The sequence below is a fragment of the Carassius auratus genome, chromosome 47 (genome assembly GCF_003368295.1).
Source record: "Carassius auratus strain Wakin chromosome 47, ASM336829v1, whole genome shotgun sequence".
Taxonomy (NCBI): Eukaryota; Metazoa; Chordata; class Actinopteri; order Cypriniformes; family Cyprinidae; genus Carassius; species Carassius auratus.
Window position 1 is genome coordinate 585,019 of NC_039289.1, and position 13,623 is coordinate 598,641.

Here is a 13,623-nt window from a genome sequence, read left to right on the forward strand (position 1 = left end):
GGCGAGTGGAAAGGTTAATTGCCTGAGTGATCTTCTTTGTCTCGTGAAGTAGCATGGCTGATCAAAGCTTCTCTATTACACTCACAAGCTCTCGTCAGACGCGCTGTCAGAAAATCCATACACCACTGTCGCGTGAGGCCGCTGATGGACACGGGCTACACACAGTACGCAAGACGCTTACAGCACAGTACGCTGAACTATAACCTCAATTTATCACTCACAGCTAGTTTTTTGTCCTTCCTTGTACATCTGTAATCCTTCACACTTTAACTCTTCTACTTTTGTTTAAAGGATTAAACAAGGACTTAGTGAGCAATTTATGGCAAAAGTAGTTTTGTGTATGTTCTGTCATACATTTATCATACTTTCTGTAGCTAGTTAAATCGCAAAGATTATTTTCATGATTATTCATACAGACCTACAGGAAAAAAATTACCCATTTGATCATTTTATACTTAATTATTTTTGTGGCTTTGTCATTTTTATTAACGTTAAATATTTTATTCATTATTTCGTACAAATATTTTATATTTTTATAATTTTTAAAATAATATTTAGAACTTAAAACGTTCACACTTTTTTAAATATTTGAAACTTTTTTTTTTGCCAGGATTTCTCAAGTTCCTCTTGATAAACTTTTTAATCTAATATTTTATTCATTATTTCAGAAATGTTATTTTAAATTTGTAAATTTTATACAGTTTTTACAAATGTAATTGTTTATTTTATATATAAATATAATAAAAATATTTTATTTCCTTTTTATTATTTTTATATTATTTTTATAATATCGTTGTATAGGAGTCACTTTTAATTACCCCAAAATCAATGAAAAATTATGAAAAAATATCACAATGCAATTTTTATTATTATTTTTTTTTTTTTTTTTTTTTTGGCTGAAATGTCAGTCTCTGTGTCCTACAGAAGGACATGTTTAAAATCTCACCGGAGCAGGTCCACCTGTCTCACGGTTCAAAGAACCATGATGTTTTTGATGTCTTGTTTTTGCTCTGCCAAACAATTATGACTCATACTTACTAAAGTGGTGAACCTGTGTTGTGAAAGTTGAGCTTTCATGACTTCAGAATGAAACAGAAAGTCCTCAGGCTTCACTCTCTGGAACTTCGCTTCAAGTGTGTTTAACCGCTCACAAGATTCAGGGTCTCGCGTCTGCCTGCCCACGGGCAGTCAATAATTAATTAGCCATGCATGCCTGACCGTTTGATCATCTCCTCATATCCGTGCACGCTCTGGATTTTCACATGTTCCCCCTTGAGAGCCTCTTCTCATGTCTTGTTGTGTCAAGCTTGACCTACTGCTCTGCAAAGAGAAAAAAGCGAGCGCCAGTGGAGGCCCGCCGAGAAGAGACGAGGTAGACAGCATCACGATTTGATGAGCCAAGAACAAACTGTACTGGGTTCTGAGGGAAAAAATGAAATTGTTTTATTTTCTAAAACTAGTGCGATCCACAAATAACAAGCAGCAGTGGTAGAAAAGATGACAGCTCTTCCTCTCCAGAAGCTGGAATAGCTAGGTCACGATCTATCGTCAACGACTGTCAGTCCTGGATGTCGTTAGATTACAGATGGCATGTCTTACGTGAAATGTGCGTAGGGTTTTGGATGTTTCACCTGACAAGGGGCTTTCAAATCAAGGCAGAGTTGCAGGCACTTTATTATTCATTGGGCAATAAATTATTCAGAGTGGCGTCGACGTGCGCATTGTCTATGGTGTAATTACCGACATGCTGAAAAACAGCCACTTTCCATTTGCACTGACGCAGTTTCTTGTCGACATTTCTATCGTAGCAGAATGGGTCACGAGCCCACTCCAGTCCTAGTGCCCTTGCTCGCTATTTTACGCTCGAATGCGCTGTTACTGTTGAATTCAGTGTGTGTGGGTGTGTGTTCAATCACTAGGTAATTTAATTTAATTGATTTGCTGTTACATTGGCCTTGTGACGAATTGGGTTAGCTTCACTTTACCTGCACTCAAAGTTCACTATTGCTTGCATTCAACTCTACTGTGCATTTCCAGAGTGAACGGGAAACGATATCAGCTGTCATCATCTCTTTCTTGAAGTCTTTGAACGGACAGCCAAAATGTAAGGTATTTTGTTGAAAAAAAAGTTGAATGCTAATTGTATTATGCTTGTTTTCTTTTTCTTTAGCTTCACCCAGGTTCACAAAAGTACCTGTTGACATGATCGGCGTCTCCGGAGGTGTTGTATCCTTCGTGTGCCAAGCCACAGGTGACCCCAAGCCAAGTGTAACCTGGAATAAGAAAGGAAAGAGGGTGAATTCTCAACGCATCGAGGTGAGACTTAGCATGCTAGCACTTATTCAGTATATCAGTTGAATACTCAGCCATTTTTGTTGTATTTTTTTTACAAAACGCCATCAAAAAGACATCTGGTTTTTGGGTTCAATCTGAAGTGTTTACACAGCATACATATCTTAGCTTCTGTGGGTTTTAGCCTGTCTTATATTCCTTTCTTGTTTGCTGTATTCTTTTGTCATAACACAGCTGGCGTGTTGATCAATGTTTAGTGTATCTTATTTAAAACTAGCTCTGTATTTAACCATGCTGCCAATATTCAACAAAGATGAAAAACTTCCCACAAAAAAAACAAAAAAAAAACAGATCAACACAAAAATATGTTGGCCGATCCACTCGTCAGCAAGAATATGCTCAAATTATAATCTTGGTTGCATTTATAAGTCTTATCGTGAGGGGTTTGAAGTAATTCGATTCCCCGAAGGCTTTGCCTTGATATTGATCTACTCACACTTAGGACAGTGTGCCATCACTGGGCTGCTTCTCATTATCGTAGCCTTGAAAGCTCACTCTCCAAAAAAGCAAAGAGAGTTTTGCCACTGGCTTACAAAGAACCTCGTTCCTCTTTGTCATTCCCTATTGATTTGAGCGACTGTTTCGCTACAATGACATCAAATGCGAAGGCACCACAGGAGCCTAATTAACTCTCTTGCTTAATTTTAGCTCACAGCAACATCTAGATGTTACTGGACAATTTGGCATCTTAAAATAGGAGCACAACAGTTTTTTTTTTACCAAAACTCATTGTTGTAAACATGGGAAAGATTAGGGTTAGGGGTCAAAAGTTGGGTAAGTTGGTTGATTAACTCAAAACGTTTCAGCAGGGAAGTAACATGTAATTTACTAAGACTGTTCCCCCTAGAGCAGCTAAGAATTAAGTGCCTTGCTCTCGAGGCACCTGGGATCTGTAACTCTCCACTTCACAGTCTTTGTGTCTTCAGGCCAGATTTTTAACTACCAGACTTCAGTTAATGACATTTTACCATGAAACATCTGAATGTAATAAACCGAATTAATCTTTATCCTCTAACACAGACAATAGAGTTTGACGAAGGTGCTGGGGCAGTCCTAAGGATCCAGCCTCTCCGGGCGCCTCGAGACGAGAACATCTACGAGTGTGTGGCCGAGAACACCGAAGGCGAAATCAGCGTCCAAGCTAAGCTGTCAATTATCAGAGGTATGACTAAAGTCAAATGGGTTGACAGGTTTTTGTGAACCAACCCTTAATGTCTGGGGTTTCCAGTCCTGCCCCTAGAGGGCCACTGTCCTGTAAAGTTGATCTGCTTTGAAGTTTCTACACTATAAAATATGTCCCTGCAGTGGTACCCTTTCAACAAGTACACCCCTTTTACCTTACTTTCCCATAAAAGGTGCTTATTATTACCTTAAATGTAAATATCTATATCCAAATCATACATATTAATACCTTTTATCAAGGTACCATTCCAGTAACAGCTTTTGCAAAAAAAAAATTCTAAAAGTGCAGTGATCCTGAAGACCTTGAATAGTTGGTATAGGAGTCTTTTAATTAGGAATGGAGTTAAACAATTCTGGAAGCTGACCCTCCAGAAGCAAGGTTGGATCCCCCTGCTTTAACTGTGCAACCCCCTTCAATCCTCAGGACCCACCTCCCAGAATGTTTTAGATAAGTCCCCTAGGAACTGATGAGTTTTAATAAGTGAGACATCTAAAACATTCTGGAAGTTAGGTCCCGAAGACTGGAGTTGAGGAACACTGCCCTACAGGACCATCTCGGCAAATGGGGAACTGACCAGCATTCTCCGGTTGAATTTTACCTAATCTTACTGTTCCAAAAACAGTAAGCAAAAGCAAATAGCAGAACCTCTGTCGTCCTAAACATCAAGTTATCCGCTTGTTCCCAATGCGCCGAGGTCTAGCCATCTGCTTCGTCAATGCCGAGCGCTGGGGCAGGCAGCTTGCAGGCTTCTTCCCGGGCCCGAACCCAAGCCGAGGGTTTTTGTAGGCAGCCCAGTTTTACATGAAAATCCTGGCTTTGGCAAGACCCATGCGGCTCAGGAAGGAACACAGGCGGTAGCACAAGGGGGGAAAAAAACGTCTGCTGCCCCCTTCGCTCTCTCATCCCCATCTGCTGTGGGCGCTTATTTACATCGAACCTCATCAGTAGAGCAAGCTCCACACACACTCGTCCACAGGACGACACATGTGTCCGCACATTCCCAAAGGAGAGTGCAACTGCTCCTGAACTTTTGTGTGTACATCAATCAAAATCAATTAAACTGTCCACTATTCCAGCTGCAATTTGTGGTTTCCAGCGGGTTCTTCTTACATTTTGTCCCTGGCCAACTTCTGAAACTGGTGACTTCATTAAGTACCCACTCACCTTGCCGTCTTCAGGGTGTGTCCGCTCGCCTGCGGCAGAGAAAACACGGGAAGGCTTTGCAGTAATTTTACCAGTGCTCTTTCCAGAGGCTTATGTTTGTTTTTTAGCTGCCTTCTGGCTGCCCACAAGAACGATGAGCAGAATGCTTAAGATGTTGCCATCTGCTTTTCCACCGTGTCGCAGAGTCCTCTGAGAGTCCTTGGAGAAAACTGAGGCAAAGACACCTGCAGCCGTCGCTGTTGCTTCTCTGTGTCACTACAGGCGTCGAACCCTCGCTTCCCTTCCTCTGTTTTCTTCTCTCGTAGCCTTGCTGTTTTTCTCTTCAATCTGACCCTGGCTTTCAGCCCTTCTTGGCAGTCTTGTCCACCAGTGACCCGGAACATGCACTTCATAGACTCTAACACCAACAGCAGCCCAGGTTTTGCCATCTGGTTGCTTCCTGTGAGGCGTCAGACGCTCACACGCTTCTTTACACATTCAGGTGTGCCTGGACTTAGCTTGCCCCTGGTCACGCTGTGAGAATGCTGGGTTCAGAGTGCTAGCCAACAAAAGATCAGACGGGGAACGCTGGACTGCTCAGCCATGGGTTTGGCATCGCGCAACCCGAAATCCAAAGGTGTCAGACCACTTTTCATTTTCCCGAAACCTTCTGTATCTTTTTAGACAACATCATAGGCTAACTCCAGATGTGAAGGCTTTTGTGAAAGTTGGCTAGTTTTAGCAACAGCGCAAACTGTATTATGTCGAAAAGGCAGTCCTAGAATGCACTGCACTAGGCCCAGTGGAAAAAAAGTCCATACACGATAGCAAACAATGCTAATAGCTGTCTTTGCGTCTACTGTCTATTTTTATTCTCATTAAAGTGTTGTGTTTTTAGCATTGCAATATATTAGCAAAAAATTGTTGTAATATGTTGTGTATCAATTATAATAGCTAAAAGTGGTTAGGGTTTTACATGCACTCTTTTACCTTTTATTTATTTGTGATATGTATTTTTAAACGTATTGGATTGTTGTGCAGTTAGGTTAGCAACATGTTAGCAAGAAACATTCGTAATATGTTGCGGATCAAAAAGTAGTTTGGTTTAGGGTTACAAGTGTACTATTTTTAGTAATTGTGTGTTATGTATTGTTATGCTTATTGGTGCTGTTAGCTTAGCAGCATGTTAGCTAGAAACTCTTGTTTTCTCTTGCGGATTGATAAAATTGATTAAAAAGCAGGTAGACTTCGGGTTACAAGTTCACTATTTTACCTTTTATTTCTGTGTGCTATGTATCTTTAAACTTATTGGCTTACTTTGCTGTTAGCCTAGCAATACTGTATGTAGGGAAACATTTGTAATATGTGCTGTGTTGTTAGCCTAGCAACCTGCTAGCCAAAAACTTTTGTACTCTATTGTGCATTGATAAAACTGATAAAAATGCTATTTTTATGGTTACAAGTGCACTATTTTACGTAATATGTTTGTGTACTTGATATTTTTAATCTTATTAGTGTGTAGTGCTGTCTGCATAGCAACACTTCAACCCGAAAACTCTTGTTATCGGTTGTGGATTGATAAAATTATTACAAATAGTTAGGTTTAAGTCAGTGAGTGCACTATATAAGCTAATATTTTGTGTGTGCTGTGTATTGTGTGTTATGGTTTAAGCTTAACAGCACAATTACTAAAAACTATTGTATTCAGTTAGATGGATAGATTTATTTGATAAATGTAGTTATGTTTAGGGTTAAAAGTGTGCTAATTTACCTAATAATCATGCGTGGCGTGTAGCTATATGCTTATTATAGTGTTTTGCTGTAAGCTTAGCAACATGCTAATTTGAAACTCATTTGTAGTCAATTGGTAAGTTGGGTTTTTTGTGTGAAGAGCTCCATTTGAATTGCTGCCTGTGATGAATGTCTTAAATCAGTGCTTTATTAAAAGGTAGAAGCCAAGTAGACAGTGATCTTATCTTTTTGTCAGTTTGTTTTGCTTTCTTCACCTCTTCTCATCTCTGATCTCATCCTACACTTCCAGAGTTGGCACTGTGACCCTTCCTTCTTCAAACTCTGGGCGCAGGAACTCGTTAGCACTGCAGAGCGCCGGAGAGGATGCTCTCACCGCAGCCCATGCCTGTTTGATCAGACTGTTTAATTGGCCACCACCCTGCAGGACGAGCCACGTTGGTTTAATTGGATTGCTCGAACCCCTTTTATTAGATTTTTTTTTTTAATCACAACCATTTCCAAATTCAACCCTGTCTTGTTTGTCTCACTCAAGCAGAGTTTGAGGGATCTTCATGTCACTTTTTTCTCTCGTCTAGTTTGAAGTGTCCTTTCCTAGAGTCGCTCAACATTTTGTGGATCCACAGAGCCGAGTTCGATTCATGACTCATCCATTCTGAAATCTCATCGTCTCGCACGTTTCTGTGGCTCACAGATCTGATACGGTCTATAGCATCATCTCACTCCTCTGTCAATCTTGTCAACCATTTCTCTTTCTTTTCCCAAGTCTCTCCCCCATGTTTCACTGAGATTTAAATGCTTAATACTGTATTTCCTGTGGCTCAGTGGTTGAGCATTGAGTTAGCAGCGCAAAAGGTCATGGGTTCAACGCTCAGGGAATACACATACTGATAAAAATAGGGTTATGTATATCCTGAATGCACTGAAAGTTGCTTTGGATAAAAGCGTCTGCCAAATGCATGAATGTAAGCTTAATTTTTAACAAGAATAATCAAATATAATTTATTATTATGAATTAAATTTATATATTAAATAATAGAGAGTGTGTATAGAGGAAATGTATACATAATTTGAAAATATTATAAATATTGTATATAATTTTTTATATTGGATTTATTCAATTTAATAACAATAATAATATAAAGTATAAAAATAATTTAATAATTAGTAGTGCTGTCATATTGATTAATCGCGATTAGTTGCATTAAAAAGTTAGCATTTACATTTTTAAAAATATATTATACTAAAATAGCAATACAAAGTTAAATTAATATAACAAAGTAAAATTATTTACATGATATACATTTAATTAATTTTCGTGTGTATGTATATATGTAAGTTTATATATGTAATAATTAAATTTAGAGAAATAAATTATTTACACTTTAAAGTAATAAAGTGCAATGGGTGTCATGAACAATACGTCTACAACCAATAATAATCATTTCTACATTTCAAGTTGTGTATAAGTTTGTGTATTATGAACAAACATGAATGAACGTAGATTCACAAAATGATGTAAAAATAATATTTAAATATGTTAAATCATGATACCTAATGCATTGACTAATTAACAAATAGTTAAATTGAATCTTTCTGTAAAACTGGTAAGACTCATTAACATAGTTTTGTGGTCCGGTTATGAGTGATCGTAGGTTTCCGCAGCTAGATCTCCTTGGAAAAGGGTTACGTTACATGCCTGATAAACCGCACAACATTGGATACCCGGCCCAGGGGGATTGTGGGTATTATCCTCAGTGTGCTCTTGAAGCCCCACAATGAGTGATTTGGAGTAAAAGAGCACAGCTGATTAGCGTTCCTGCTGTTCTTCAGTGGAAATGCTGCGTCACGCAGGGAAAAGTGCGCCATAAAACATCAGTGCGCCGGAGGCCATGACTTCCACAGTGTGTGTCTGCGATTGAGATGAAAAAGCCAGAGCTGAGCCTGCATTAATGTGCTTTCCTCTGTTTATCATCCAGTTTCCTGGTCATAGTGTCGCATCTTTAAGGTCCAGTGACTAAATATTGACATTTTATAATCATATATAATGATTTATTTTTCTTTTATAATATTATTTTAAGTAAATTTGACATTTTCATAATTTAGCTAATTTTTGTTGACAAATGATATACCATATAAGGATGAAGAGGACTAAAATACTGCATTAATGTACCTTTATAATGTATAAATTAATAAATATGACATTGAAGTATTGACTTATATCACTTTAATGTGTCATCTAAAATGTACGTTTTAAATAAGTATTTATTGAAAGTTGCAATCTAAGAAGATAAAGATAAATGGACAAAATATTTACATTTTATATGTACAATTGTAATATTTCCTGAGTTACATTTTTTATGTTTTCATAATGTTGCACATTCCTATTGGGTTTTATTCTAAAGATGAAATATGTTTTTATATTTTTTTCTAATATGTGTTAATATCCACCACTGAATGAGATTAAGAAGGGATAGGACTCTTCAGTGTTTTATCTCTCAGTTGTGAAGGTCAGATGACAGTGATTGGTTTTGATCCGTGTTACACACACACTGTATTATGACTGTCTGCCTCATAAACGAAAGCAGTTCCCATCCGCGCGCTCAGCTGCTCCCCGATGTATAATGTGTTTGTTTAGCTGTGTTTAGATCCAGCAAAAGACAAAACGATGGTGTATTCACGCTATCCATTATCGCCAATATTGCTTCGTTTGAAAGCATGAGACAGTCGTATAGTATCCAGTGTCTGTTTATATAGCTTTCCTGCTTTGAGACTCGATTTCACATTGCTACCATAGACGACTGCTGACACTAATGAATCCTGTTTGGTAAAATAAAAAAATAAAAAAATTCAATTAACTTAAAAAATATTTTTTATTAAAAAAAATTATATATATACATATATATATATATATATATATATATATATATATATATATATATATATATATATATATATATAGTTTATTATTTATTGATTTATAATAAAGATTATTATTAAATTTAAACCATATTTATTTTAACATTGTAAATATGCTTTATTTATTTATTAATTTGGTCATGCTGATTTTTTTTATTTAAAAATATAAATATATTTTAAAATGTTTATATAAAATATATTATTTTTAAAATATATTTTTATTTAATATTTTATTCATATTTAGATATTGTAAATATGCTAATGTATGCTTAAAAATTTATAAATTATGTATTTTTTTCATACATTTACTTGTTTATTTTTTAAAAAGGTGCTTTGTTTTTTAAGGGTACGATTTTTGTAAATATGTATTATATACATGCAGGAAAATATTTATTTATTTATATGCAAATAGATTTGGTAACATTTATTTATTTATTTATTTATTCATTCGTTCATAATGAACATGTAGGAAAAATATTTGGAATTTACATCAAATGTTGTATTGTTATTTGAGTATTCGGCGTCTCTTTATATATCCTCCCTGCTTCGGGACTCGCTCTGTCTGCTCAGACGACTTGTGTTTGCCGCCACCGCTAATGATGACAAGCTGCTCACTTCCTGTTTACTGCAGAGAGATAATTGACAGTCATGAAAATGGTGTTCACAAGCTCTCCATCCGGCTCTGAGATCACGGTGGCGTTTGATCCTCAGCGCAGCTGTCAGTCAGACGTTTGCGCGACTCGCGATTGTTTACGGCGCTGATGAGGTCGCTCCAGGAGCACCTCGAGGAACTTCACCCTGGGCTTTCAGGAAGGAGATCTGCACTCAGCACACGCTCCGACACCGAGAGACGAAACTCCAGTCTACGGCTGCTTTGATCCTGTGAAGCTGTAGAGCTGTAATCAGACCTGATTGACCATGAGGAGAGCATCAAACACTCATCTCTGGAGCAGAACGTGCTCTACTGAGTCACGTAATGCCTGCTCTGTGCCTTCGGACACGATGGAGAGTCGCTGAGATTGATTTGTGTCCTTCAGGACATTTCAGACTTTTTTTTTCTCATGTTCTGCTTTCCAAGATCTTGTTCTTCACCTCTGCTGAACGCTGTGAAGTCGTCGTGTAGAGTGATTTGTTTCATACTGCGAGAAGAGGAAAAGTATTAAAATGTACTAAATTCACATCCCATTTTATTTTACTTTTATTTTATTAGCTGTGCATGCACTTGAATGTAATATTTTTAAACAATAATTTTCTAAATTACCATTTATTTATTTATTAAATATACAATGCTTAATGTACATGTTGAAAAAGCATACAGAATTCAAAATAATTTTAATTAAAATTATTAGCATAGAAAAAAAGTGCTGAATTGATTGGTTTTCCAATATAAAGGACTATAGGCTTTATTTTTCTCATACTGATTTAACACTTATTATTAAAAGCGCACAGAATACAAATCTTCCTACAAAGCTTTAGCGATGTCATGCTATATTATTTCATCTCATATTGAGTCTTAAAGGAAGTATTTCCCATCAGTTTCGCGGATGTGGATTTTCCTCTGCAAAATAATTTTATTTATTAAGCATAAATACAGAACTTAAAAAAAGGTTATTTTAAGTTCTGAATTACCTATATATTCATTTCAACAGGTACACTCTTTTGTGAAAAATATTTATATTCTTAATTTGCAAGTAGATAAAAAGTACATATTTTTGTAAATATGCTTAATGTATTGAGGCTCAAAGTTAAATTTCATTTAATTATAGTTATTTACTTTCAAAACTTTACTTTTTTGCAAATATGCTTAATGTACAGATAGAAAATGCGTTTAGAAATATATATACTTACAAATATATATATAATATATATATACAAATATACTTTAAATAAATACTTAGTTAATAGATAAATTATTTTTAATTAAACATTTTATTTATTTTTTCCTAAATTTAAATAAATGTTTTCCTTTTTTTTTGCGCTTGAGGGTTAGATAGTTGTTTTATGAACAGAGCTGTTTGTGTTTTTAGCAGGTGGTGTGTTTTTCCCTTCACTCTCATCCCCATAATAAAACATTCAATGGCATTACCAGTGTATTACCTTCCAATATCTCGTTTATCAGAAGAAATCCACACTAGCACATTCATGGTTTGCGCTTTACTTAATTTACACGAAAATACCTCGTTACAACACGTCTGAAAATGGCTTCATTGACATTGTGCACAGAGTTTGCAATGGCCTAAAAGTCTCCAGGAGCAAATAAATAAATGCAGGAAGGCTGTTTTTGGTCCGGAGCAATGTGGATTAGATTCAGGACTGAAGTTACTCTTCTCTTCGGGTTCTCAATCATCTGAACGTGGCATCAGTGCAACAGCGAGCCATTTAACACGCAGGTTGTCAGGTTGTGCATCCATCTCTGTCAGTCTCGTCTCTCGTCTCCCTCACGAGCCCCCGTGTCCCGCTCCACCTCCTCAGGTACTGATAAGTCAGTGTGACAGAAGCAGCTGGACTCGGTCATCAGCCAGACGCTCCGCCGCACGCCGTCGCCTAATTGTGCAGCGTCCGACCGAGCCGTGTGATGGTAGCTTCATCAAAGCCCGATGGGGGACGCCTGAGCCACCTGTAAACACACATCTCAGCCGTCAGTGTCTGATCACATGCACTGAGTGACAGTTTTCCACCGCCTCCCAGTTTACTTTAAGCCTAATTAATGTTCTGTTCTGCGGTATGTCACGTAATTGTGTTTTAAATATTTGTTATATTAAAAAATTATACGTTTTATATTTAGTATTAATATTTGACCTTCTTTTTAGTATTATGCATCATATTTGGGCTTATAATTAATATGTTACATGCTATTCATGCATATATTTAGCATTTTCTATGATTTTTGGGTTTCTTTTGTATTAAAAATGTTTTCACTTATTTTTAGTATACATGATAGATAGGTTTATGTTTACTGCTTTCTATTTTCTAAGGCTTTTTTAATATTATGCATGATATTCAGGCTCAGATTTAGTATTTTATGTGCAATTATGGCTTATATTTAGTATTTTATGAGATTATATTTTGGCTTTTATTTAGTATTTTATATTTTTGGTGGGTTTCTTTTGTATTAAAGGGCCACTAATTTATAATTTATCATTTGGTTTTGGGAGTCCCCAACAACAGGTTTACATGCATGCAAAGTCAAAAACACTTTTATTTTCTTATAATGTGCATTTAATTGTGCCTTATTTCTCAAAGACTCTCAAATGATTCATTTGAAGATTAATCTTTCCAAACCCCTCCTTTGCATAAAGTTACTCTACTCTGATTCGTCCGATGACCCATTCTGTTGCGATTCGTATTATATGAGATATTTGGGTTTATTTTGGGTTTATGTTTTGCATTACAGATAATATCGGTTTATAGTATTTTGCATTATGGTTGGTCTCATCTATAGCGTGATCCATAATGTTTTCCCTTATTTTTGTTCATTTTGGTACTATTTTTTTCGTAGTTTTTGTAGTATTCATGATATTTGTATTATTATTTTGTATTATTATATATAATATTTTGTCTTGTTTACTATTATACATGATATTTAGACTTATATATGGTTTTATAAAAGGTAAAATCATCCATTTGTGGCTTCAGGCTTTTTGTTTGATGCCTTTAGTGGAACACCAATCTACCAGCAGAAGCTGTGAATCTGTTGGGTCCTATTAGAACAGAGGCGATAATTAAGACTGGGGCTGTAAATTACCATAATTCATGCGAAATCCTGAGCTTCACCAATCCTGGTGGAAATCTAGCAGTCAGCCCCACATTTTAGGATTTTAAATGCTAATGCAACGATGCTCTGCTCCTGAAGAGTTGACACCGAACAAATTTGCTAGTAAACAGTGACTTTGTCTGGTGTGGAAATTAAAAAATAAAGAAATAATGATAATTATAAATTAAAGTTAATGAATAATATTTGTTTTATTGTATGAATATATAATTGTATAATATATTATATTAAATAATTTAATATTAAATACTCATGTGAAATTCCCAAGGTCTTATATTCATCATTCTCTAGCTGCTTTAGTTGAAGAAACTTCTTGAAATTGGGATGGGCAGAGATGGCGTCCTTGATCCTGTAGCAAACTTAAGGCATATCAGTTGCCATAAACGACTAGGCAAGGTGCGGAGTGCAGAAGCTGGGCTGCAATTCTGTATCTGAAGAGGAAGAAATGGGATTCACACTCCTTAATGGAGCATTATGTGGTTCCTGCAACCCTCGCTCTCTCTCT

The 13,623-nt window shown here is 36.3% G+C and overlaps 1 protein-coding gene across 40 annotated transcripts in view; it reads left to right on the forward strand.

The window, feature by feature from the left end:
- ptprsa (protein tyrosine phosphatase receptor type Sa) overlaps positions 1-13,623 on the forward strand; it is a 178,410-nt gene that overhangs the window by 83,958 nt on the left and 80,829 nt on the right. For all 40 annotated transcript variants that reach the window (XM_026235473.1, XM_026235471.1, XM_026235475.1 and 37 more), the window contains 2 exons: positions 2,171-2,316; positions 3,373-3,514. In XM_026235473.1, coding sequence (XP_026091258.1) covers positions 2,171-2,316; positions 3,373-3,514 — 288 coding nt within the window. The remainder of the gene's footprint in view (positions 1-2,170; positions 2,317-3,372; positions 3,515-13,623) is intronic.